At 38.4% G+C, this 27,900-nt stretch overlaps 5 protein-coding genes across 5 annotated transcripts in view; all 5 read right to left on the bottom strand.

Annotated features, from left to right (window-relative positions):
- Window positions 1-1,452: 1,452 nt before the first annotated feature.
- Window positions 1,453-2,644, bottom strand: LOC138022114 (adrenocorticotropic hormone receptor-like). Its single transcript, XM_068869140.1, has one exon. It carries the CDS (start codon window positions 2,462-2,464, stop codon window positions 1,505-1,507), a length of 960 nt encoding a protein of 319 aa, XP_068725241.1. The 5' UTR covers window positions 2,465-2,644; the 3' UTR covers window positions 1,453-1,504.
- Window positions 2,645-6,953: 4,309 nt separating this feature from the next.
- On the bottom strand, window positions 6,954-8,199 carry LOC138021708 (adrenocorticotropic hormone receptor-like). Its single transcript, XM_068868672.1, has one exon. It carries the CDS (start codon window positions 8,065-8,067, stop codon window positions 7,108-7,110), a length of 960 nt encoding a protein of 319 aa, XP_068724773.1. The 5' UTR covers window positions 8,068-8,199; the 3' UTR covers window positions 6,954-7,107.
- A 2,741-nt stretch (window positions 8,200-10,940) lies between these two features.
- LOC138022022 (adrenocorticotropic hormone receptor-like) lies at window positions 10,941-12,236 on the bottom strand. Its single transcript, XM_068869045.1, has one exon. It carries the CDS (start codon window positions 12,140-12,142, stop codon window positions 11,189-11,191), a length of 954 nt encoding a protein of 317 aa, XP_068725146.1. The 5' UTR covers window positions 12,143-12,236; the 3' UTR covers window positions 10,941-11,188.
- Window positions 12,237-15,277: 3,041 nt separating this feature from the next.
- On the bottom strand, window positions 15,278-16,321 carry LOC138019202 (adrenocorticotropic hormone receptor-like). The gene has a single exon (XM_068865910.1). The coding sequence runs from the start codon at window positions 16,235-16,237 to the stop codon at window positions 15,278-15,280; it is 960 nt and encodes a 319-aa protein (XP_068722011.1). The 5' UTR covers window positions 16,238-16,321.
- An 8,522-nt stretch (window positions 16,322-24,843) lies between these two features.
- The window catches only part of LOC138020349 (ATP-dependent DNA helicase DDX31-like), a 48,158-nt gene continuing 45,101 nt past the window's right edge, over window positions 24,844-27,900 (bottom strand). Inside the window, exons 19-20 of the mRNA XM_068867352.1 lie at window positions 27,142-27,310; window positions 24,844-26,482 (exon numbers count right to left, since the gene is read on the bottom strand). Of these exons, the coding sequence (XP_068723453.1) occupies window positions 26,362-26,482; window positions 27,142-27,310 (290 nt within the window). The 3' untranslated portion in view covers window positions 24,844-26,361. The remainder of the gene's footprint in view (window positions 26,483-27,141; window positions 27,311-27,900) is intronic.

Here is a 27,900-nt window from a genome sequence, read left to right as displayed (position 1 = left end):
TTTTAAGTGCTACAAGAAATAGGCTCTAGAGGATGGTCGAGCTTTATATTACACCATTTTTTTTTTTATTTCATCATAAATTAAACGTTAAGCTAAGTATTTGCATAACAAAGTCAACAACTGAAGTTTCCAGTTTTTCTAAGTACCTAAAATGTAAGACAAGTTCCATTGGATGTGAGATGTACATCTCATTTCATTGATTTGATTCTCTATATCTGATCTGACCTCTTCCTCCAATGGAGGTTGAGAACAGTGCAGTGTAATGAAACCAAATGAAATGCGAGTAAAATTTTCAACCTACCGAAAGGATATTGCTTTGCATGCCAGAGAGAGACGGGCCTTTCACGATGTTTTCAAAGCGTTCAACAGCACTGTCACAAGCCAAACGAGTTCTCTTTGCATCAGTAACTCTTTCTCTACCCAAAAACTCATCTGCTAAAGGTTCTCGCACCTTTCCAGGACACTCACATGTACGTAAGTAACTGTACGAGAAGATCTTGATTCATATAATAATATACAGCAATTTGAAGATTCGGTATGAATACATTTTAAAGACATAAATACTCAGTGAGAGACAATTCCATTCCATTAGATTTAATAGGTTCTCACTCTTTGCTTTGGCTCCAAACTAATCAACGAACCAATCCAAACAATCATTAACAATCATACAATGCGCTGGGAAACCCCTCGCGGCACTCGCCTCGAGACCGAAATTGGTTGCTCATGCTCAGACTTTCAACCAATCAAAAACTTTATCGAAACGGATTATCCCAGAGTCTCTCGTAACCCGACCCGCTGGTCAAGGGGAACGAAGATTCTGGGAACGAGATTGAGATGGGCGGCTAATTTGCAGTCCACAAAAAATCTCGATTTCTCGCGCCTGCGAAGCCTGCGAAACCAAATTAGGATGCGTTCTCTCGTTCCTGGAGAACGTAAAAAGAGAGCTGCTTAAAAATCGCAGGAAATAGCAGTGTTAAAGCAAATAATGTGTTAAATTGAAGTGATTACCTTTTTGATAAAGAGTGTTTTTCGACAATTAATGCATGTGCTCAGCCGCGTTTTCAATTTTATTACATCCACTTAGAAATCACTGGTGATCCTTGCAATCTGATTAGCTCTAAGCAGTGCGATTTATTCTCAATCGCTCTATTTTTTTGCTCTAAATTGCACCATTTCCCAAGCCAATGAGAAAGAAACACAAAAGCAAAACAACCAATCAGATTTCAAGGCCAATTTCAATTTAATTTGTTAAGCAAGAGAGGATCCACTCTTGATTTAAGTCGCCACTTCGTGGAAGCAGATTCGAGGATTGCAAAAGAACCCTTTCATCATTATAACCTCGCACATATATCATACTCGATTTTATTGTAGTTTACCATTGGTCTAGCTCTTTTGGAGAGTTACAAAGACAGTTGACAACTGCGAGACTTTTTCGTTCAAATAAACTATCAGTTGCGAGAACCGTAGGCTCGTTTACTGTGAGGTGAGTACTTCTGATGCAAATTTATCTTTGACACGAAAAGCATGCCCTGTTTTTAACCGCAATTAGGGCTTGCCTGTATTGTGGTATTCTCCAAGCGTAAAGGAATGGGTTTAGCGCAGAGCTTATACACAACATTGGTACTGAAAGAGCTTTCAAGGTTTCAAAACCCACCCCACTACATTCACTGCTTTTCTCTTTTAAACAGCCATTTTCTAAATTTTTTGCGATTAAATACGGCGAAAAAGATATAAATATCACAACATTGATTATTACCACTGTCCAAACTATTTTCTTTTCGAGTCGAATGTTTTGAACAACTGTACGAGATCTTCCAGCTGTAAGGGCTTGTCCAAAAACGACGTTTCTTGAGTAGCGACGAAATTCAATGTAAGCGGCAATATAAACGCAACTCAAAATAACTAATGGGACCGTGGTTTGAAGGTGAAGATCAACCAAATGGAAAATGTTTTCGGATTCAACAACAGAATGTGATACTTCAAATATCACAGAGAACAGCCAGACGAAAATGTTACAAACGATGACCTTTCGGATTGTTACAAGGTTTTTGTATCGCAATGAAAGCTTCACAGCTAGATACCTATCCAATGATAAAGCAACAGCTGTAAAGATTGAGATCTTAGTAGTCACATGTGAGAAAATAAGTGAAATATCGCAAAGTTTGGGCTGCTCATGTCCAGATCCAATGCAAAGCATACAAGCCGAATACAAAGGCTGTACAAACAAGCCTGAGAGAAAATCGCTCAAAGACAGACTTGCCACGAAATATGTGGTACCGCGGGATCGAAAATAATTGTAGGGATCGCTGAAGAGTGTGAATAAAAGAACAATGTTCGTTAAAATTGTAGCCGAAGAAAATGTCAAGCTGAAAATTCCTGCCACAATGGCGACTGTTGCTGATGAAATTATTCCCGCTCCATGTTCATGATCATGGTCGTGAGACATTTCATTGGCTTCGATCATTGTGACGACGAGTTGAAGCTCTTACACCTCGATGGAATAGAGCAACTACTGCTGGATTGTTTCTCAATACTTAGAAAGCCAAAGCGCCAAGGCTTGGTTTCTGCAACTCGACAATTATTAGCTCGAACTTGATTATATGTATTCCATAGGAGACCTGAATCAATTTAACAAAGTCGGTGATAATCGCAGATAATAGCCTCCTGTCTCGAATCGTGCTGTGTCAAACTAAACCGACAAAATGCATGTATTAACAGCCAATAGTTTGTCTGTGCTGTCAACTGCAGCTCGTTTACATGTGCCAATTGCAAATTAAGAAGACTGTTTGTTCTCGAATGTGGCTAGTCATTCTAATTGAGAAATTTATATTTGGGAATTTGAAAAAGACTGCCCTTTAAGGACCCACTTAAGAACCATAAAAAGGCTTCACAATAACTAGCGCAAGGAAGTAGTCGAATGCGATGTAAATTCATAAATTTCATCTACGAAATTGGAGACGACAAAGTAGCATGAAAACAGTCTTTGAACGGAGTCTTGCTGGGCTTTTTCTAAATCCTAACGTAAATTTTAAATTAGTTTCATTTCTTTTATTTTGAGATAGACAGAATCAAATGGAACATGATTTTTTCCCTTTTACTGATCGGAATTAACGAACATTTTTAAATCTTTCTTTAGGCATTTTGATAACACAGTGCTACAATTGGGCTAAGAGTCCGTCATTCTCGTCGCGAACAGAACCTTTTACATCTAACACCACGATTTTCCAAATGGATCACGTCCCTGTTCTCAACAGTCTAGCTGTTCTGCTATAGTAAAGAAATTCGTTCCCTGCTGAAAATCGTAAAAAATGCTTTTTCCTCATTTCAATAAGCAAATGATTTGTTTTCAGTTTCTTCGAAGGTTCCATTTAAATTTGTCACATTCATGTCGATTGTAGGAAAACATAGTCACTAGACAGTTGATATTTATGTAAAATCTCATTTACAGTAAACACTGTTTAAAGGTGTGAATTAAACAAAAAATAGCTCTTATGCGCGTTACTAGGTTAAAGTCAAGTGTAATATTAAATTTACGGAAGGCTTTTAATTACCGGTTTTCATCCTGGGCGAGATGAGAAGCTTTTATTATTAACACAAATTATTTTGAGTGGGCAAATAAAGAACTGATCCTCTTGTTTGACGATTTCCTGTCGTTTCTTCTCCAGCCTGAAACAGGTGATTCGTATCAATTGAGGATTTAATTTAATTTCAGATTTGTATTTCAAATAAAAAAACTGAAAGGATCGAAACAGACAAAGTAATTACACTACAAATTTTCCGCGATTTCAATTTCTCCGGCCAAGACAAACTTATTTTCACCATGGACATTACATCTCTATACACAGTCATTCCTAATAGCGAAGGTCTTCAAGCACTTAAACACTTTTTCGATCAACGCACTGTCAAAGAACCTAGCTCGGAAACGCTCCTCCGCCTTGCCGAACTAGTTTTAACGCTTAACTGTTTTTCATTCGCCGGAAACTATTACAAAAAAATTAATGGTGTAGCGATGGGCTCAAGAATGGGACCTAGCTATGCCAATCTTTTTGTAGGATATGTTGAACACCAATTTTTTAATAAGTACAACGGCCCCAAACCTGAACTCTACGGCCGCTACATCATCGACGACTGCATCGGCGCTATTTCATCCAGCAGAGAAGAACTCGATCAATTTATAACCTCTGTCAACTCTTTTCATCTGGCTCTTAAATATACCTGGGAAATTTCGAAAACTTTCCTAGATATCAAAGTTTCTATTAGAGGCAACGTGCTATGTACTAGTGTGCACTACAAACCTATTGATTCACACAGTTATTTGTTGTATTCATCGTCACATCCATCACATGTCAAGAACTCCTTATTCTCAATTTCTTAGACTTCGACATCTATGTAGTGATGACTCCGATTTTTCCAGCAAATCAAAGGAGATGTGCCAGTTCTTCGAAAAACGTGGCTATCCTGTCTCTGTGGTCAAAGCGGGCCATCATCGCGCCCAACAATTTGATCGACAGTCATCACTACAAACGTCACAAAAAGATAAGAATGACAGAATTCCATTCACCCTCACTTTCCATCCTCATAATCTCGCAGTCAAAAGCATCATTCTTAGTAATTTTAAATTACTCCAAAATGATCCCGAGACTGGTAGAATCTTTTCGCATCCTCCACTTATTTCATTCAAACGCGACAAAAACGTAGGCAACTTTTTAGTTAGAAGCGCGCTCAAAACTAACGAGCAACCCGGCACTTTCAAATGCGCGCGCTCACGATGCAAAACTTGTCTTTTCATTCTCAACACTAGCAAGATATCGGGACCTAAGCGATCTGTTAAGATCACCGATCGTTTCACATGTACCTCCGCAAATGTCATTTATTGCATAACCTGTAAGTTATGCAATCATGAATTATACATTGGTGAGACAGGTAGACGACTAGGTGACCGATTCCGCGAACACCTTCGCGATGTTGAGAAGAATGACAAGGATGCATCCAAGCCAGTCGCTCGCCATTTTAATCTGCCTAACCACTCCAAAAAACACATGGCTATCTGCGGCCTTTCCCTACGTCTAGGTACGACGGAAAGCCGCAAGAATCTGGAACAAAAATTCATCTTTCAAATCGGCACCCTTAATCCACACGGTATTAACGATTATTTTTCACGTTGCCATGTTACCACCACTAGCGTAGCTCCTACTCTACTATAAAAACTACACGTAACCCATAATCTGTCGATTCGCTCTGACGAAGGGCTAACGCTCGAAACGTCAGCTTTTAGAATCTCTGTACGGTGGCCAATTTACATTATCAACTCCGTTGATAAAACCAAATTTTTGTAATTTAAGTCAAGGTTAATCGTTCAGTTTGAGAACGTCTTTCTAGCAGATTCTTTACTGGTTTACTATATATGCTACAAACCTTTGTTCATCCTAGTTCTAACAAAGAAGAGTGAATAAAAAATTATTTTAAGTCTTGTCAATATAATCAATAAATATGGTCTGACAACGAGATTGCAATGAAGAGCTAGACCAACTCCTTAAAGCAATTTTTCCCTCTGGAATGTTGATGTTTCATTAAAAACACTTGTTTATTGCTGTTATTCCATCAAATCTTTTTCGACTTCTCACCATATCCTCAAAAAGTTTATCTTTATGATTACCGTTGCTTCTTAAATTCGAAGTAGGGGAGTCTATAATTCAATTTCTCAGGCAACGCAAAGGAAAGTAAGTTTCCCGTCTAGTAAAGGTTCCTCGTATAAATTAAGGACAATTCCACATGAAAACAGCCTGATTAACAAAATTCAACGGTGCGTTGCTTCCTGATGTATGCGGGAGCTCGAACAACACACCAACTTTGTACAAAAAAAAATTAAAACAAATCAAATATGCTCGATGGACAAGTAGTAAATCGAGGACTCTTCGGTGAACAAATCCAGACGGGTCTAAATTTTTCCTCTTTAAGAATGATACAGATCAATAAATAGTGACGTTAATTTGTTGAAAAATTTACAAATATCAACTACTCTAAAAGATTCAATTTCCTGCCCTTATCGGTATCCCAAAACAATGCCATGTTTTGATACACCCTGAGAGAATTGAGGAGGCTACCGTTCTGCAGCTCTTTGCATAAACTACAAGCAAACTTTGGCGGTACGTGCTCATAAAATTCGTCCAGCCAAAATACTTTTTGGTATCATTATCACTACGATCGAGATTCAGAAGACACTCAGGAAGTTTATTTGGCGAATCAAAGTCTTGTACATTGATGTACAGGTCTTGGAAATTTAACAACTCCCTCCTGGAAGATGATGATTACAAAGAACTGATCGCGTTTTACTATCCACAAATATAGAGAAAATACGTAGAAGTCACCGATAGGCAGCTTTTATGGAAATTTTGGTTATGACGTCACGTACGTCCGCCCGTACAGACTGTCGGGGTGAAGGTGGGGAGGCAGGACTAGGGACGCGAGTGTTCGGGCAGTTTTCCTAGCCGGGAAATCGCGTGGCAGCGTTGCATTTGGCAACCCGCGTTTTTCTGAAAGGAATTTATATTAGTGACGAGCAACGGGATAAAGAGCAGAAAAGAGCACAAGAGAAGAGTCGATGAAATTTAAGAAATTTAAGCCAAGAAACCTTCGAGAGAAGCCGAGGAAAAAGAACAAGACAAAATTTCAATGAAAATGAATGTAAAGCTGAGAGAAAGAGCAATAGACACGAATAGGACTGCTTAAAAATCGTAAAAAATAGCGGTGTTAAAGCGAATGAAGTGTTAAATTGAAGTGATTATATCTTTTTGATGAGGAGTGTTTTTCCCCAATTAATGCATGTGCACAGCCCCGTTTTCATTTTAACTTTTTAAGCAAGAAAGGATCCAATCTTGATTTAAGTCGCCATTTCATGAAAGCAGAATCGACTGAGGATTGCAAAAGAACCCTTTTATCATTATAACCTCGCACATATATCATAGTCAATTTTATTGTAGTTTACTATTGGTCTAGCTAAGTGGAGAGTAACAAAGAGAGTTGAAAACAACGAAATTTTTCGTTCAAATAAACTATCAGTTGCGAGAACCGTAGGCTTGTTTACTCCTGAGTACTTGTGAAGCAACTTTATCTTTGACACGAAAGGCATGCCCTGTTTTTAACCGCAATTACGGCTTGCCTGTATTGTGGTATTCTCCAAGCGTAAAGGAATGGGTTTAGCGCAGAGCTTATACACAACATTGGTACTGAAAGAGCTTTCAAGGCTTCAAAACCCACCCCACTACATTCACTGCTTTTCTCTTTTAAACAGCCATTTTCTAATTTTTTTGCGATTAAATACGGCGAAAAAGATATAAATATCACAACATTGATTATTACGACTGTCCAAACTATCTTCTTTTCGAGTCGAATGTTCTGAACAACTGTACGAGATCTTCCACCTGGAAGGGCTTGTCCAAAAACGACGTTTCTTGAGTAACGACGAAATTCAATGTAAGCGGCAGCATAAACGCAACTCAAAAGAACTAATGGGACCGTGGTTTGAAGGTGAAGATCAACCAAATCGAAAATGTTTTCGGATTCAACAACAGGATGTGATACTTCAAATATCACAGAGAACAGCCAGATGAAAATGTTACAAACAATGACCTTTCGGATTGTTACAAGGTTTTTGTATCGCCACGAAAGCTTCACAGCTAGATACCTATCCAATGATAAAGCAACAGCTGTAAAGATTGAGATCTTAGTAGTCACATGTGAGAAAATAAGCGAAATATCGCAAAATTTGGGCTGCTCATGTCCAGATCCAATGCGAAGCATACAAGCCGAATACAAAGGCTGTACAAACAAGCCTGAAAGAAAATCGCTCAAAGACAGACTTGCCACGAAATATGAGGTACTGCGAGATCGAAAATAATTGTAGGGATCGCTGAAGAGTGTGAATAAAAGAACAATGTTCGTTAAAATTGTAGCTGAAGAAAATGTCAAGCTGAAAATTCCTGCCACAATGGCGACTGTTGCTGATGAAATTATTCCCGCTCCGTGTTCATGATCATGGTCGTGAGACATTTCATTTGCTTCGTTCATTGTGACGACGAGTTGAAGCTTTTACACCTCGACGGAATAGAACAACTACTGCTGGATTGTTTCTCAATACTTAGAAGGCCAAAGCGCCAAGGCTTGTTTTCTGCAACTCTACAATTATTAGCTCGAGCGTGATTATATGTATTCCATAGGAGACCTGAATCAATTTAACAAAGTCGGTGATAATCCCAGATAATAGCCTCCTGTCTCGAATCGTAATGTGTCAAAGTAAACCGACAAAATGCATGTATTAACAGCCAATCAGAGTTTGTCTGTGCTGTCAACTGCAGCTCGTTTACACGTGCCAAATTAAGAAACCTCTGTGTTCTCGAATGTGGCTAGTCATTCTAATTGAGAAATTTATATTTGGGAATTTGAAAAAGACCGCCCTTTATGGACTCACTTAAGAACCATAAAAAGGTTTCACAATAACTAGCCCAAGGAAGTAGTCGAATGCGATGTAAATCAATAAATTTCATCTACGAAATTGGAGACGACAAAGTAGCAGGAAAACAGTCTTTGAACGGAGTCTTGCTGGGTTTTTCTAATTCCTAGCGTAAATTTTAAATTAGTTTCATTTCTTTTATTTTGAGATAGACAGAATCAAATGGAACATGATTTTTTCCCTTTTACTGATCGGAATTAACGGACATTTTCAAATGTTTCTTTAGGCATTTTGATAACACAGTGCTAAATTGGGCTAACAGTTCCTCATTCTCGTCGCAAACAGAACCTAACACCACATCCATCTAACACCACAATTTTTCAAATGGATCACGTCCCTTTTCTCAACAGTCTAGCTGTTCTGCTATAGTAAAGAAATTCGTTCCCTGCTGAAAATCGTAAAACATGCTTTTTCCTCATTTCAATAAGCAAATGATTTGTTTTCAGTTTCTTTGAACGTTCCCATTTAAATTTGTCACATTCATGTCGGTTCAGTAGGAAAACATAGTCACTAGACAATTGATATTTATGTAAAATCTTATTTACAGTATACGCTCTTCAAAGGAGAGAATTAAACAAAAAATAGCTCGTATGCGTTACTAGGTTAGAGTCAAGTGTAATATTATATTACATTTTACGGAGGGTTTTTATTTACCAGTTTTCATCCCGGATGCGATGAAAAGATTTTATTCTTAATACACATTATTTTGGGTGGGCAAATAAAAGACTGATTCTCTTGTTTGACGATTTCCTGTCGTTTCTTCTCCAGCCCGACTGAGGATAATACATAGCTGTTGTCGTCAGGCAGAAACAGGTGATTCGTATCAATTGAGGATTTAATTTAATTTCAGATTTGTATTTCAAATAAAAAACTGAAAGGATCGAAACAGACAAAGTAATTTAAGTCAAGGTTAATCGTTCAGTTTGAGAACTTGACGTTTTCATGCAGATTCTTTACTGATTTACTATATATACTACAAACATTTGTTCATCCTAGTTCTAACAAAGAAGAGTGAGTGAAAAATGATTTTCAAGTCTTGTCAATATGATCAATAAATATGGTCTGACAATGAGATTGCAATGAAGAGCTAGACCAACTCCTTAAAGCAATTTTTCCTCTTTGGAATGTTGATGTTTCACTAAAAACACTTGTTTATTTCTGTTATTCCATCAAATCTTTTTCGACTTCTCACCATATCCTCAAAAAATTTATCTTCATGATTACGTTGCTTCTTAAATTCGAACTAGACGAGTCTAGAACTCAATTTCTCAGGCAACGCAAAGGAAAGTAAGTTTCCCGTCTAGTAAAGGTTCCTCGTATAAATTAAGGACAATTCTACATGAAAACAGCCCGATTAACAAAAATCAACGGTGCGTTGCCTCCTGATGTATGCGGAAGCTCGAACAACACACCAACTTTGTACAAAGTACATTAAAACAAATCAAATATACTCGATGGACAAGCAGTAAATCGAGAACTGTTCGGTGAACAAATTCAGACTTTTCCTTTTTAAAAATGATACAGATCAATGAATAGTGACGTTAATTTGTTGAAAACTTTACAAATATCAACTACTTTATAAGATTCAATTTCCTGCCCTTATCTGTATTCCAAAACAATGCCATGTTTTGATACACCCTGAGCGAATTGAGGGGGCTACCGTTCTGCAGCTGTTTCCATAAACTACAAGGAAACTTTGGCGGGACGTGCTCATAAAATTTCGTCTAGCCAAATTACTTATTGGTATCATTATCACTACGATCGTGATTCAGAAGACAGTCAGGAAGTTTATTTGGCGAATCAAAGTCTTGTACATTGATGTACAGGTCTTGGAAATTTAACAACTCCCTCCTCGAAGATGATGATTAAAAAAGACTCATTGCTTTTTACTATCCACAAATATCGAGAAAATACGTAGAAGTCACCGATAGGCAGCTTTTATGGAAATTTTGGTTATGACGTCAGGTACGTCCGCTTGTACAGACTGTTGGGGTTAAGGTGGGGAGGCAGGACAGCCACTAGGGACGGAAGTGTTCGGGCAGTTTTCCTTGCCAGGAAATCGCGTGGCAGCGTTGCATTTGGCAACCCGCGTTTTTCTGGCGGGAAATTATATTCGTAACGTACAGCGGGATAAAGAGCAGGAAAGAGCACAAGAGAAGAGGCGATGAAATTTGAGAAATTTAAGCCAAGAAACCTTCGAGAGAAGCCGAGGAAGAAGAACAAGACAAAATTTCAATGAAAATGAATGTAAAGCTGAGAGAAATGGATCAATAGAAACGAAAAGGAATGCTTAAAAATCGTAAGTAATAGCGGTGTTAAAGCGAATGAAGTGTTAAATTGAAGTGATTACCTTTTTGATGAAGAGTGTTTTTCCCCAATCAATGCATGTGCACAGCCCCGTTTTCAATTTAATTTTTTAGGCAAGAAAGGATCCAATCTTGATTTAAGTCGCCATTTCATGGAAGCAGAATCGACTGAGGATTGCAAAAGAACCCTCTTATCATTATAACCTTGCACATATATCATAGTCAATTTTATTGAAGTTTACTACTGGTCTCGCTCTTTTGGAGAGTTACAAAGAGAGTTGACAACTACGAGACTTTTTCGTTCAAATAAACTATCAGTTGCGAGAACCGTAGGCTCGTTTACTGTGTGAGAACTTCTGATGCAACTTTATCTTTAACACGAAAAGCACGCCCTGTTTTTAACCGCAATTACGGCTTGCCTGTATTTTGGTATTCTCCAAGCGTAAAGGAATGGGTTTAGCGCAGAGCTTATACACAACATTGGTACTGAAAGAGCTTTCAAGGCTTCAAAACCCACCCCACTACATTCACTGCTTTTCTTTTTTAAACAGCCATTTTCTAAATTTTTTGCGATTAAATACGGCGAAAAAGATATAAATATCACAACATTGATTATTACGACTGTCCAAACTATCTTCTTTGCGAGTCGAATGTTCTGCACAAACTTACGAGATCTTCCACCTGTAAGGGCTTGCCTAAAAACCACGTTTCTTGAGTAACGACGAAATTCAATGTAAGCGGCAGCATAAACGCAACTCAAAAGAACTAATGGGACCGTGGTTTGAAGGTGAAGATCAACCAAATCGAAAATGTTTTCGGATTCAACAACAGAATGTGATACTTCGAATACCACAGAGAACAGCCAGACGAAAATGTTACAAACCATGACCTTTCGGATTGTTACAAGGTTTTTGTATCGCCATGAAAGCTTCACAGCTAGATACCTATCCAATGCTAAGGCAACCACTGTAAAAATTGAAATCTTAGTAGTCACATGTGAGAAAATAAGCGAAATATCGCAAAGTTTGGGCTGCTCATGTCCAGATCCAATGCAAAGCATACAAGCCGAATACAAAGGCTGTACAAACAAACCTGAAAGAAAATCGCTCAAAGACAGACTTGCCACGAAATATGTGGTACCGCGAGATCGAAAATAATTGTAGGGATCGCTGAAGAGTGTGAATAAAAGAACAATGTTCGTTAAAACTGTAGCTGAAGAAAATGTCAAGCTGAAAATTCCTGCCACAATGGCGACTGTTGCTGTTGAAATTATTCCTGCTCCATGTTCATGATCATGGTCGTGAGACATTTCATTTGCTTCGTTCATTGTGACGACGAGTTGAAGCTCTTACACCTCGATGGAATATAGCAACTTCTACTGGAAGACTTAGAAGCACCAAGGCTTGTTTTCTGCAACTCGACAATTATTAGCTCGAACTTGATTATATGTATTCCATAGGAGACCTGAATCAATTTAACAAAGTCGGTGATAATCGCAGATAATAGCCTCCTGTCTCGAATCGTGCTGTGTCAAACTTCGTCACTAAACCGACAAAATGCATGTAATAACAGCCAGTAATTTGTCTGTGCTGTCAACTACAGCTCGTTTACATGTGCCAAATTAAGAAGACGCTTTGTTTTCGAATGTGGCTAGTCATTCTAATTGAGAAATTTATATTTGGGAATTTGAAAAAGACTGCCCTTTATGGACTTACTTAAGAACCATAAAAAGGTTTCACAATAACTAGCGCAAGGAAGTGGTCGAATGCTATGTAAATTCATAAATTTCATCTACGAAATTGGAGACGACAAAGTAGCATGAAAACAGTCTTTAAACGGAGTCTTGCTGGGTTTTTACTAATTCCTAGCGTAAATTTTAAATTAGTTTCATTTCTTTTATTTTGAGATAGACAGAATCAAATGGAACATGATTTTTTCCCTTTTACTGGTCGGAATTAACGGACGTTTTCAAATCTTTCTTTAGGCATTTTGATAACACAGTGCTAAAATTGGGCTAACATTTCCTCATTCTCGTCGCGAACAGAACCTTTTCCATTTAACACCAAAATTCTCCAAATGGATCACGTCCCTGTTCTCAACAGTCTAGCTGTTCTGTTATAGTAAACAAATACGTTCCCTGCTGAAAATCGTAAAACATGCTTATTCCTCATTTCAATAAGCAAATGATTTGTTTTTATTTTCTTTGAAGGCTCCGTTTAAATTTGTCACATTTATTTCGATTGTAGGAAAACATAGCCACTAGACAGTTGATATTTATATAAAATCTCAGTTACAGCATACGCTTTTCAAAGGTGAGAATTAAACAAAAAATAGCTCTTATGCGTTACTAGGTTAGAGTCAAGTGTAATATTATATTACATTTTACGGAAGGTTTTTATTTACCGGTTTTCATCCCGGATGAGATGAAAAGCTTTTCTTATTAACACACATTATTTTGGGTGCGCAAATAAAAAACTGATCCTCTTATGTAATTATTTGAAGATTTCCTGTCGTTTCTTCTCCAGCCTGACTGAGGATAATACAAAGTTGTTGTCGTCAGGCAGAAACAGGTGATTCGTATCAATTGAGGATTCAATTTAATTTTCTACTTGTATTTCAAATAAAAAAACTGAAAGCATTGGAACAGACAAAGTAATTTAAGTCAAGGTTAATCGTTTAGTTTATGAACGTTTTCTTGCAGATTCTTTACTGATTTACTATATATGCTACAAACCTTTGTTCATCCTAGTTCTAACAAAGAAGAGTGAATGAAAAATGATTTTTAAGTCTTGTCAATATAATCAATAAGTATGATCTGACAATAAGATTGCAATGAAGAGCTAGACCAACTCCTTAAAGCAATTTTTTCCCTTTTGGAATGTTGATGTTTCCCTGAAAACACTTGTTTACTTTTGTTATTCCATCAAATCCTTTTCGACTTCTCACCATGTCCTCAAAAAGTTTATCTTTATGATTACGTTGCTTCTTAAATTCGAACTAGACGAGTCTAGAACTCAATTTCTCAGGCAACGCAAGGGAAAGTAAGTTTCCCGTTTAGTAAAGGTTCCTTGTATAAATTAAGGACAATTCTACATGAAAACAGCCTGATTAACAAAATTCAACGGTGCGTTGCTTCCTGATGTCCGAGCCCACTGCAAAAATGTAAATAGGACACGTATGTTTGTCCTATCAATCAATCGCGACATTACTTACTTATGTATGGAGCTCGAACAACACAACAACTTTGTACAAAATACATTAAAACAAATCAAATATACTCAATGGACAAGCTGTAAATCGGTGAACAAATCCAGGTGCGTCTAAATTTTTCCTTTTAAAGAATGATACAGAGCAATGAATAGTGACGTTAATTTGTTAAAAAATTTACAAATATCAACTACTCTAAAAGATTCAATTTTCCGCCCTTATCTGTATCCCAAAACATTGCCATGATACACCCTAAGAGAATTGAGGAGGCTACCGTTGTGCAGCTGTTTGCATAAACTACAAGCAAACTTTGGCGGTACGTGCTGATAAAATTTCGTCCAGCTAAAATACTTTTTGATATCATTATCACTACGATCGAGATACAAAGACAGTCAGGAAGTTTATTTGGCGAATCAAAGTCTTGTACATTGATGTACAGGTCTATGGAAATTTAGCATTTCCCTCCTCGTTTTTTACTATCCACAAATATTGAGAAAATACGTGGAAGATAGCGATTGGCAGCTTTTATGGACATTTTGCTTATGACGTCACGTGCGTCCGCCCGTACAGACTGTCGGGGTGGAGGTGGGGAGGCAGGATAGCCACTAGGGACGGGAGTGTTTGGGAAGTTTTCCTTGGCATGAAATCGCGTGGCAGCGTTGTATTTGGCTACGCGCGTTTTTCTGGAGGGAAATTTTATTACTGACGAGCAACTCGATAAAGAGCAGGAAAGAGCAGAAGAGAAGAGGCGACGAAATTTGAGAAATTTAAGCAAAGAAATCCTCGAGAGAAGCCGAGGAAGGAGAAGAAGAGAAAATTTCAATGAAAATGAATGTAAAGCTGAGAGAAATAGAGCAATAGACACGAATAGGACTGCTTAAAAATCGTAAGTAACAGCGGTGTCAAATCGAATAAAGTGTTAAATTGAAGTGATTACCTTTTCGATAAAGAGTGTTTTTTGCCAATGAATGCATGTGCACAGCCCCGTTTTCTTTTTCATTTTTTAAGCAAGAAAGGATCCAAACTTGATTTAAGGCGCCATTTCATGGAAGCAGAATCGAGGATTGCAAAAGAACCCTTTTATCATTATAACCTTACACATATATCATAGTCAATTTTATTTTAGTTTACCATTGGTCTAGCTCTTTTGGAGAGTTACAAAGAGAGTTGACAACCACGAAAATTTTCGTTCAAATAGACTATCAGTTGCGAGAACCGTAGGCTTGTTTACTGTCGGAGTACTTGTGAAGCAACTTTATCTTTGACCCGAAAAGCATGTCCTGTTTTTAACCGCAATTACGGCTTGCCTGTATTGTGGTATTCTCCAAGCGTAAAGGAATGGGTTTAGCGTAGAGCTTATACACAACATTGGTACTGAAAGAGCTTTCAAGGCTTCAAAACCCACCCCACTACATTCACTGCTTTTCTCTTTTAAACAGCCATTTTCTAATTTTTTTGCGATTAAGAAGGGCGAAATAGATATAAATATCACAACATTGACTATTACCATTGTCCAAACTATCTTCTTTTCCAGTCGAATGTTCTGAACAACTGTACGAGATCTTCCACCTGGAAGGGCTTGTCTAAAAACGACATTTCTTGAGTAACGACGAAATTCAATGTAAGCGGCAGCATAAACGCAACTCAAAAGAACTAATGGAACCGTGGTTTGAAGGTGAAGATCAACCAAATCGAAAATGTTTTCGGATTCAACAACAGAATGTGATACTTCAAATATCACAGAGAACAGCCAGATGAAAATGTTACAAACCATGACCTTTCGGATTGTTACAAGGTTTTTGTATCGCCACGAAAGCTTCACAGCTAGATACCTATCCAATGATAAAGCAACAGCTGTAAAGATTGAGATCTTAGTAGTCACATGTGAGAAAACAAGCGAAATATCGCAAAGTTTGGGCTGCTCATGTCCAGATCCAATGCAAAGCATACAGGCCGAATACAAAGGCTGTACAAACAAGCCTGAAAGAAAATCGCTCAAAGACATACTTGCCACGAAATATGTGGTACTGCGAGATCGAAAATAATTGTAGGGATCGCTGAAGAGTGTGACTAAAAGAACAATGTTCGTTAAAATTGTAGCTGACGAAAATGTCAAGCTGAAAATTCCTGCCACAATGGCGACTGTTGCTGATGAAATTATTCCCGCTCCATGTTCATGATCATGGTCGTGAGACATTTCATTTGCTTCGTTCATTCTGACGACGAGTTGAAGCTTTTACACCTCGATGGAATAGAGCAACTACTGCTGGACTGTTTCTCAATACTTAGAAAACCAAAGCGCCAAGGCTTGTTTTCTGCAACTCTACAATTATTAGCTCGAGGGTGATTATATGTATTCCATAGGAGACCTGAATCAATTTAACAAAGTCGGTAATAATCGCAGATAATAGCCTCCTGTCCCGAATCGTGCAGTGTCAAACTAAACTGACAAAATGCATGTATTAACAGCCAATAGTTTGTCTGTGCTGTCAACTGCAGCGCGTTTACATGTGCCAAATTAAGAAGACTCTTTGTTTTTGAATGTGGCTAGTCGTTCTAATTAAGAAATTTATATTTGGGAATTTGAAAAAGACCGCCCTTTATGGACTAACTTAAGAACCATAAAAAGGTTTCACAATAACTAGCACAAGGAAGTAGTCGAATGCGATGTAAATCAATAAATTTGGTCTACGAAATTTGAGACGACAAAAAAAAGTAGCAGGAAAACAGTCTTTGAACGGAGTCTTGCTGGGCTTTTTCCAATTCCTAGCGTAAATTTTAAATTAGTTTCATTTCTTTTATTTTGAGATAGACACAATCAAATGGAACATGATTTTTCCCCTTTTACTGATCGGAATTAACGGACATTTTCAAGTCTTTCTTTAGGCACTTTGATAACAGTTCCTCATTCTCGTCGCAAACAGAACCTAACACCACATCCATCTAACACCACTTTTTTCCAAATGGATCACGTCCCTTTTTTCAACAGTCTAGCTGTTCTGCTATAGTAAAGAAATACGTTCCCTGCTGAAAATCGTAAAACATGCTTTTTCCTCATTTCAATAAGCAAATGATTTGTTTTCAGTTTCTTTGAAGGTTCCATTTAAATTTGTCACATTTATGTCGGTTGCAATTGTAGGAAAACATAGTCACTAGACAGTTGATATTTATGTAAAATCTCATTTACATTATACGCTCTTCAAAGGTGAGAATTAAACAAAAAATAGCTCTTATGCGTTACTAGGTTAGAGTCAAGTGTAATATTATATTGCATTTTACGGAGGGTTTTTATTTATCAGTTTTCATCCCGGATCAGATGAAAAGATTTTATTATTAATACACATTATTTTGGGTGGGCAAATAAAAAACTGATTCTCTTGTTTGACGATGTCCTGTCGTTTCTTCTCCAGCCTGACTGAGGATGATACATAGCTGTTGTCGTCAGGCAGAAACAGGTGATTGGTATCAATTGAGGATTTAATTTAATTTCAGATTTGTATTTCAAATAAAAAACTGAAAGGATCGAAACAGACAAAGTAATTTAAGTCAAGGTTAATCGTTCAGTTTGAGAACGTTTTCTTGCAGATTCTTTACTGATTTACTATATATGCTACAAACCTTTGTTCATCCTAGTTCTAACAAAGAAGAGTGAGTAAAAAATGATTTTCAAGTCTTCTCAATACGATCAATAAATATAGTCTGACAATGAGATTGCAATGAAGAGCTAGACCAACTCCTTAAAGCAATTTTTCGTTCTTTGGAATGTTGATGTTTCACTAAAAACACTTGTTTATTTCTGTTATTCCATCAAATCTTTTTCGACTTCTCACCATATCCTCAAAAAAATTATCTTTATGATTACGTTGCTTCTTAAATTCGAACTAGACGAGTCTAGAACTCAATTTCTCAGGCAACGCAAAGGAAAGTAAGTTTCCCGTCTAGTAAAGGTTCCTCGTATAAATTAAGGACAATTCTACATGAAAACAGCCTGATTAACAAAATTCAACGGTGCGTTGCTTGCTGATGTATGCGGGAGCTCGAACAACACACCAACTTTGTACAAACTACATTAAAACAAATATACTCGATGGACAAGCAGTAAATCGAGAACTGTTTGGTGAACAAATCCAGACGGGTCTAAATTTTTCCTTTTTAAAAATGATACAGACCAATGAATAGTGACGTTAATTTGTTGAAAATTTTACAAATATCAACTACTTTAAAAGATTCGATTTCCTGCCCTTATCTGTATTCCAAAACAATGCCATGTTTTGATACACCCTGAGAGAATTGAGGAGGCTACCGTTCTGCAGCTGTTTGCATAAACTACAAGCAAACTTTGGCGGGAAGTGCTCATAAAATTTCGTCCAGCCAAATTACTTTTTGGTATCATTATCACTACGACGGAGAAACAGAAGACAGTCAGGAAGTTTATTTGGCGAATCTTGTACACTGATGTACAGGTCTATGGAAATTTAACAACTCCCTCCTCGAAGATGATGATTACAAAGAACTGGTCGCTTTTTACTATCTACAAGTATTGAGAAAATAAGTTACCGATAGGCAGCTTTTATGGAAATTTTGGTTGTGACGTCACGTACGTCCGCCCGTGCGGACTGTAGAGGTGAAGGTGGGGAGGCAGGACAGCCACTAGGGACGGGAGTGTTCGGGCAGTTTTCCTTGCCAGGAAATCGGGTGGCAGCGTTGCATCTGGCAACCCGCATTTTTCTTGCGGGAAATTATATTAGTGACGAGCAACGGGATAAAGAGCAGGAAAGAGCACGAGAGAAGAGATGACGAAATTTGAGAAATTTAAGCCAAGAAATCCTTGAGAGAAGCCGAGGAAGGAGAAGAAGACAAGATTTCAATGAAAATGAACGTAAAGCGGAGAGAAATAGAGCAAAAGACAAAAGACTCATTTAAAACGGTTAGCTTTCAGGTAAGATAATGGTTTGACACTGACTAGTTTTTTTTTATGTTTCGTCAGTGTCAAACCATTATCTTACTATGTCAGCTCCTGATTACCACTACTCTAGCTTTCAGGTAATGTTTTCCTTCTTAATCTATGCCTCGCTTCCTCACATAGTTTGTAAAACTAGCTTTAAAAAAAGCAAAAATCGGAGAAGGCCTGAAAACTTTTGCAATTTCTCCGTGACAGACATTCTGACATATTTCAAGAATCACATTTATGATATATGCTTTTTGTGTGAAATGGATGCCCAGTTGTGAGCTGCTTTGTTTGACTGTGAAATTTCAGTCGAGTAAGCGAAATTAGGGACCTTAAGATCTGCGACGGCGATGTTGACGACAACGCCACAAAACAATGATATCATTGGATAAAAGAGAATAAATAATCGTGCTGCACGTGCAGCACTGACGCATTTTAGCGCATATTTTTGCGGTACTTTGTATAACGACGACGTGAAATCACCAAATTTGAAGTTTTGACGACAACGTGAGCATGGAACACAGAACCTTGCATTCTCTATTTTCACTCTGAAATCGATTTAGTTCTAATACACTTCGCCCACATTGTACGACGTGAACGCGAAGGAATAATCTCGAAAGACTTATGATAGAGCAAAGCTATAGTTTAAGGTGACGTTTTTGTTGACGTCGCCGTCGTAAATCTTAACGTCCCTATTATTACGCTTTAGGTTGACGTTTAATTAGTACAATCTTTGCTGTTGCCTGAATTGAAGAGAGAGCCGGAGAGATAAAGATTGTCAGTCAAACGGAAAATGTTGTGAAAGAGATTACCGTGCATTTAATTTTAATTGTTGTTGTTGATTAAAATTGTTGGTTGTTGTTTACAAGGCTTGTTTGTTTACTGCTATTAGTTCAGAGGTGTTTGATCTGTTTTATCACTGTAAACTGGAGTACACATCACTAATGACGATTAACTTTGTACTTTATGCAGACGCATAATTATTTCCATAAGCACTATATTGCTTTCTGTGGCTAGAAACAGGGGATCCGCTTTTAGGCCGGGCTAAATCTATATATTATAGCCTTAATCTTAGCAAAAGATGAACAAAAGACATGTAAATTTACTTACGTTAATTTTTGACTTGATATTTTGAATGGAGTTTATCACAGGCACTGCATAGGTGAGAGTTTTTCCTGTCAGAAAGTAAGTTCAAGTAAACTGTCAGAGCATGTGCTGTTCCAATGAAATAGTGAAACAGCCATTACTACGTTTATTTCTGTTTCTACAACCATGTTAGTCTCATAACAGTAAAGAGCGTCGCCAATGTGCTTACGATCCCTTCATGGTCACCAAATCTTTCCCTGTGCTTTAAAACTCAACAACTGAATCATTCATATTTGAGCAAAAAATGTCTTAAAATGTTGCTACAAAAATTGATCGTTGACGTGCTGTGTTAACGCGTTTTAACAGTGACTGACCAGGGAATGCCAACAGCAGGGACAGACATAAGATAAACGATGACCGGTTTCCAAAACGACGAAGGGATGGTAGGGATGCGCCCCTGTTCAGTTATATCAAAATGGAAAATAATAATCATGACGACACTAGAATGCACATGTACATGTACCTGTTCCATGTACATTTGAGGTAATAATCGCGAAATGATGTCATACAGTACGAATACTGATGACATAACGTTGAAGATAAAGTTTGCGTTAGTACTGCGCATGCGCTTGTTCAGATCGCTAAAAATTCCCTCTTTTGATATATAAGAATGAAGCCGGAAGACGTCAGTAGAGTATTTCAATCTGAAGACTATAAAGCCGCAGCCGAAAAAGGTGTGTATGATTTTGCGTTCATTTCTTTTAGTTGTTGAAGACGCAAGTTTCAATTACGCTTTCAAATCGATACCGTAAAATTGGCGTCATTGTCTAAATTTAACTTAAGGAAAGGTTACGTTTATACAAACGTTGGCCGTGTAGCACTTATATTTTAAACAGAGTTAACTGTATAGAGTGCAATGTGAAGTGCTAGATTTCTATCCCATATGAACCATGTGAGCGTTAGCTCCACTATATGGGATAGAAATCTAGCACTTCACATTACACTCTATTCAGTTAACTCTGTTTAAAATATAAGTGCTACACGGCCAACGTTTGTATAAACGTAACCTTTCCTTGTACTTGTACTTGTACAAGTTCATTGCCGTGACTTTAACATCTTTAGTTCCCACGGCTTGCTCCCGTCTGACCTTGTAGCTCAGTCGGTAGAGCGGCGGAGATCTAACCCGAAGGTCGTGGGTTCAATTCCCACCCTGGTCAGAGTTTTTCTCTGTCCTTGTGTGGGCCCATTTCCAACAGTAGGGCTAACGCTCGCATGGTTTATATGGGATAGAAATCTAGCACTTCACATTACACTCTATTCAGTTAACTCTGCTTTAAATTTAGCTTAGTATATACGTGAGACAAAAAGTAGAAAGTCTTTCTTGGTTACAGCTTGGATTCTCTTCCTGTATTTAAGAAGAGTTTATTTAATGTAATTTTTAAAGAAGAGCTTACTCTAAATTAATTAGTATTTAGCTTGATATTAATTTAATTGAATATTTATTAGAATTTGTGGATTTGATAGTATAATTTTTAGTTGTATTCTGTATTTTTTTATTTTATTTTTTTCTAATTTTTGAGGGCCACACGTTTATTAGCTTTGAGCTATTTAACAATTATTCAATGAGCGCGCGTTGGATATGAGATGGTAAATAGCCAACGAGGCGCGTAGCGCCGTATTGGCTATAACCAGTCTCATATCCAACAAGCGCGAATGGAATAATTGTTTTATTAAATTCCTTAAACTCCATAAGTTTGGAAGTACGAAGCACGAGCGAAAAAAGCGAGAAAATCCGAGCGAACTCGAAAAAGCTTGATGAAGATACAATGTTGTGTAATACCTGGTGGTCAGACAGACGTAGGCTCATCACAAAAGCATTTCATACCTTTTCGCGTAGTTCTAACGTTGGAATTGATCCAAACTTTCCACAAAAACGTTTTTTTTTTTTTGGCTTTATTCTGAGAGAAATTTCGCTTTCCGGCGAAATAAGTTTAGCTTAGCAACGCTTAACGCAATCATTTGCAATTTAAGGTCAAACTATGGTATATGAGCTGATAACCGAGATTGAGTGAACCAATCAGAGCGCGAGGAATGCATTAACCTCCCCCTCCTTCCAAAAACAATTTTGCATGGACACAGTTTTCGATTTCTCTTGGGACATTTTCATGTTTGCACTCCAAAGAGCCTTCGGACGATAATATCGAACCCCATTACCATAGAAACTCGATGGAAACCCGTTTCTCATTGCTTCTTAGGTCCAGTCATTGGTCTCGAGTTCAACAGCAAGGATTGTGTTCGTGTCACCAACGAAGCCGTGAGAACATTGTTTGGAGATACGCCATCAACGATATACGTGTCACCCAATCCAGAAAAAGCGTCACAGGACATAGATGCCTTTTACAACTTCGTCGACATGTCAATGACATACGCCATAGACCGTCTTCTTGCCTACTATTACCAGAAAAGAGGCAGTGGGAACACTTCTGAGCCCCCAGCAGATTAGGAATACAATATCCTTTATCAAAAGTCGTCCCGCGCGTGCCGTTCTAAAATGCCTTTCTTAGTTTACCCGTAACTAGACCCTCCGTGAGGGTACACTGGGTTGCCTGTGGTACGTGCACCGTTCCAGACAATTTTTTTCAAGTTGAAGACCATTTAAGGGTTCACCCGGACGTCTTACCAGCAGAGGCCCTTTGGCTCACAGGTCCTTACACATTCGTACGACGAAACAGATCCTTTTCTGGGGTTAAAAACCTGGCTACCGGCCTGTTAATTAATCATTTGTAGAAAGAAGAAATTCCTGTCCTCTTTAGAAAAAATAGGCATGCATTGCTTACGTTGGTAGTGAAGTAACACAGCGATTTATTCCACATAAAATGTCAACTGAGCTGTGTGTTGTCTTCCAGGAGATTCAAGTTGTCCTTGCGTAATATGTAGCTCTAACATTGCACGATATTGTTTTGGTATTGTCTATCATTGTAGTGCCATGGTAGAAGTCTTGGGTAAATAGCCTGAGAAGACATGTGGTTACCAGCAAAGTACTGAACCCAAAAAGATTGCAGAAAATAAATGGGAAGTGAGAAACATATGCTTCTGGGCTGACATGTTGATAATTTTCAAGCTCTCTCACAACTTCTTTCACCACAAGTTTAAGCGTGCCCTCTGACCATCTGACAGCTTTGTAATACTAAAGTTTACTAAAGTAAAGCATCTGTGTCAAATGATGGCAAGATACCGGGTTTTCGTAAGTTTCTTTTTCTGTAAAGTGTTATAAAGTTTGACAATAAATGAGCGAATTCAAAACAAAGATCACAATCGCCAACCATTGTTTCTGCAAAGTCAAAAATTTACTCTCCAAGACGAGGTTATTTATCACCAGGTAATTCCATCATTTTGCAAATAGCAGCTACTTTATTATTCATCGACAATTTTTTGCTGATTTTGGGGCTCATTTTGTTGAACTCAAGCTCGCTTCCAACAGACCTGTTTATTTTCGTGACTTATGCGCTACTACAAAATTCTCCCCGTATCACATTTCAACACATGTATGCAAATTTGTTAAGCTCGAAAATTACACAACATGACAAGTTTACACAAGCTGGAAATTTCACAGAAATCTTTTCCAGCGAAACTTTTATTGAAACAAACAACATATTTGCGATTAAGAGGCAAGAAACCCTTCCTATTTCAGTTGCGTGCGTGCAAACGAAACACACAATCACAAATTTCTGACAGTTCACATCAAACCCTTTTCAAAAGAACCTTGACGGTAAATAATAAAAGACAAAAGAAACAACAAGCTTTCATTCAAATAATTTTTCACTGTCACATTTGTTTTTACCTTTGCTGAGTTTAGTCTTAAAATGAAACAACTTAGACAACTTAGATGCGACTTCAGTAAACAAAGTGATGCATTCAAGGTGATTCTTTCAGTGTTTGTTAAATCCATAAAAGAATTGCCATTTGACTTCAGTTTTGTATATAGTACCAAGCTAAAGCTTACTTGATATGCAACGGCGAAAAATGAAATTGTTGTCGAAGACCATTACTCGTCGCTTTAAAGCTTCCACGTATTTATTTTTCATCGCCTAAGTTGTTTATCCAATTGACGTTCCATTCTGGAGCTCCATGGGGCATATTTTGCTTAAAGAAGCACTAAAACCCCATTTGCGTTACAATGACTTTCAACGCCATTCCAGGTTAATTTAATAATTAAATGTCCTCCCGTGTGCACCAAGGAAATCTACGCATTACCCCAGCCCCCTCAAACCTAACAAAATAGGCACAGAAGACTCTATGCACAAAGACACCACTAAGCAGGGGAGTGACAGGCAAGACTTTTACCGACAGGGAAAAAAAGAAAACGACGAAACGCTACGCAGATTCCGACTTGGTTTAGCAACCCAGTAATAATTGATCCGGATGGCAGCCAACAAAAACGAAACATTTGGCGTATAAGAACAGGATGACCATTCTCTAATAAAAACCAACAAACATAACCGCTGGATGCAAAAACAAAAGATAGCCGCATTTCTACCAGGAGAAAATTGGCTATCAGCGTGGCGAAAATTATCAATTCATCTGTATTGTTTTTGGATTTCGATTTGAGAATATCCACTTTGTATCCATGTGTAGGTCGAGGCTAATTACTAACTCTGGTCTAAACTTTTACAAGGGCAACCAAGGCGATCATGTTGTTGTTGTTTTTTTTTTATCAAGCGGTTTTTGTAAATTCGAAACTATACTTTGAACGTAAGCTTGGTACACCTCAGTACATATTAATACTCGACGCTCCTTTTAGTTTGCTGATTTTATTTCAAAACGGAATAAATCACCAACATTAGTATGATATTTCAAAAGCCGCTTGGGATCGGTATAGGATTATAATGGCTAACACTGCGTGGGACGGCCGTATTTATTGTCAATAAATTATTAATAAAACAAAGCTTTAGAGACGAATAGAGTGTTTCCAACTCTTGCTAACAAAATAGAACTTATATAAACTATAAGAGGGAGCATTTCAACATACCTCTGTACGTTTAACCGTTATGCGACTCCACAGTACTCAGTCATCCCCGGTCAAATATTACCCTTCGTACTTAAATCGTTAAAAACCAGGTCAGCGTTAATCCGTTAATCCTGTCGGTATTAACGGACTCCACCTCCGTAACGTGACAGTAAAACGCAAAAACTGAGCAAAATCTTGAGGAAACCCACGTATAACAAACACAAGCACAGTTGCAAAAATAACAGCTTTTACACCGTTGTACCCACCCAGGCGTGGTGGCCTCATGGTTAGAGTGCTCGGGTCCTGGCCGGGGACATTGTGTTGTGTTCTTGGGCAAGACACTTTACTCTCACGGTGCCTCTCTCCATCCAGGTGTTTAAATGGGTACCGGCGAAATGCTGGGGGTAAACCCCGCGATGGACTAGCATCCCATCTAGGGGCGAGTATAAAAACTCCTGGTCGCCTCATGCTAAGGAATCCGGAGATAAGCGCCGGCCTGATGGGCCTTCTGGCTCGTAAGCAGTGACTTTACCCACGCTTTAGCCTGCGTGGCAGACGTATTTCCGGTTATCCGAAATAGGTCTGCCACGCAGGCTACTTACGCTTGTGCTTCATTTTAAAATGTGGAAAACATTCAGAGTTCCCCTTTGATCAAAAAAGTTTTTAGCCTTGATAAAAAAAGACACCTGTTTATTTTAACTGGAATTTTCCTATTTAATGGTCCACCATATGAACTTAAAGTTCTTGAGAGAGCTGGATCGAGGCGAAAATGACGTCAAAGGTTCACTTATTTAAGAATGCAATGCGTCTGTACGCCGCACGAGAGTTTTGGGCTTTCATGCAGACTTTTAAACTCGCGTTTTGCATATACAATAAGATGCATTCACACGCTGAAATTTTAAGCTAGTGAGCCTTTGACACCACTTTTCCCTGGATCGAACCCTCTGAGGTCCAATCGGTCAGTTTTGAACGTGAGTAATGGCGGAAACGTGAAATCCAAAACTTACACTCAAAGTAAACGGCCTTTGGATAAAAATCAAACCTCAACATTTTGCCAGTCAGATGAGGTGTTAAGCAAACACACTGTCAACATTTAAAGAAAAAAAAGGAAGTATTTTTTTTTTATAATCACAGCGGCTCTTTTAAAAGATAGGCACTAAAACAAGAACATTTGCTCTTCCACCAACTAAAAGCCGCCGTTGAGGCAGTGGTCGCCATACTTCACAGCGCCACACTTGGCGACCGAACCGCCTGGGTGCGTTTCGTTTTACTGTGCCTGTTTTCTGAAAAGAAACAACTACTTGCATTGGGTTTTTTTCTTCTTTCTTTTCTTCGGCATAGGACCACGCATGGTTGGTTCCGATGAATGCTCCGTTATTACCTTCCTCTTGGCACTCTTCTTCATTATATCACCATCTCTGAGGGGTCGAATTAAAAAGTTATTTAGCAATCAAAAGAAAAAAAACCTTTAATAACGTACATACAATGTCACTGGAAAGATATGTTTTTCCTAATAGTAACTACTAAGCGAGATCTGCGTGGCAACCTCTTCCGCCCTTGTCACACCGCGGTCATATTGTCCCGGGAGACCAAAAAAGCTTTGTTTTGCCACGCCAAGCCTCACCCCCATGGTTTCCACTGCGAGGCTTGGCGTGGTAAAACAAAGCTCTTTTGGTCTCCCGGGACAATATGGCCGCCGTGTGACAAGGTCGAATAGGGGTCTTGGTAAGCAAGCAGTGTAAGCTATAACACTCTGGACACAAAAAATGTCTTTCATTCTTGCTTGGGACGATCTTCTGTCTGTTTAGCTGGAACAGACTAAGCTAGACATCCCCGCGTCTCGTTTACAAGGTGCCCGACAGATTCAGAGAAAATAAATTACAAAATCGCTTGAAATACAAATGCCAGAGACACAATTATTTTGCAAATTCCTTCGCTAAAAAGCGTTGGGCAAGTTAGGTCAATCACTATGAAAACTGACGAAATCGCCAAATTCCATTCGCACCGCTTAAAAAACGCTCCAAAGCTATTTGTAAGAGGGTAACGGCAGAGTTTTTAACACAGAATGGCTCCAAACCTTTTTCTCTTCTTGGTCTTCTGTAGCTTGGTGTCTTGAAACATTTCTTTGGGTGCCTCCCTGAGAGCGAAACTCTTGGCCACATGACCCAGGTGGAGGGTTTTCACATGAAATATGCGCTTCAGATGGCTGGGATACGTCGCGTAGGCTCGCACAAACGACTGGTAAGCTACAAGAATAATAAAAAAGAAAATCTCCCTGCCACCAAATAATGAAGGAGAAAGCGCGAAGAACATAAAGCGGACAAGGACAACAAGGGTGAGAGGCCAGCCTCTCTCCAGTCCTTGGAGAGTGTCATGTCCCCGGGTTAATTATTTTTTTTTATCTCGTCTCAACTAACCCTGAGCCTGGAACAGTCTCTATTACAATTGATTTACTTGCTGGGTAATCTGGGCTGGGAAAAAAAATTCACAGCTCTCCATCATTGGCAGCAGCTCATTGGCTTCACATGTGAAACGGGCAATAGAACTTTATACCTACACATCAGCCATCTTGGATTCTTTTGTTCTGAGCGATATTTTTGCCTTCTCAGAGCCGGGCAAATGCAAGGACACCCATTAAATTACCCGTTAACCCTCAGAATACAAGAAAGCCGCTATATCGGCTAAAAATTCTATTAGGAGTTCTTTCAGAGTTTGAAAAAAGTCCACAGGAAGACGAGCGCAATTTCAACCAGTTGATTAGATCTTTTGGAAAACTGCTTACATTTACAAGTATGCAATGGTCGCTCCAACCTCAAATTTCCATCAAAAAGATGTC

The sequence above is a fragment of the Montipora capricornis genome, chromosome 10 (genome assembly GCF_036669925.1).
Source record: "Montipora capricornis isolate CH-2021 chromosome 10, ASM3666992v2, whole genome shotgun sequence".
Classification (NCBI taxonomy): Eukaryota; Metazoa; Cnidaria; class Anthozoa; order Scleractinia; family Acroporidae; genus Montipora; species Montipora capricornis.
Note: the sequence above shows the minus strand (reverse complement) of the source record. Positions and strands in the feature narration are given on the sequence as shown.

What these genes read in the sequence shown, in the direction of transcription:
- LOC138022114 (XM_068869140.1), bottom strand. Translation starts at nt 2,464, where the DNA reads ATGATCGAAGCCAATGAAATGTCTCACGACCATGATCATGAACATGGA.
- LOC138021708 (XM_068868672.1), bottom strand. Translation starts at nt 8,067, where the DNA reads ATGAACGAAGCAAATGAAATGTCTCACGACCATGATCATGAACACGGA.
- LOC138019202 (XM_068865910.1), bottom strand. Translation starts at nt 16,237, where the DNA reads ATGAACGAAGCAAATGAAATGTCTCACGACCATGATCATGAACATGGA.
- LOC138022022 (XM_068869045.1), bottom strand. Translation starts at nt 12,142, where the DNA reads ATGAACGAAGCAAATGAAATGTCTCACGACCATGATCATGAACATGGA.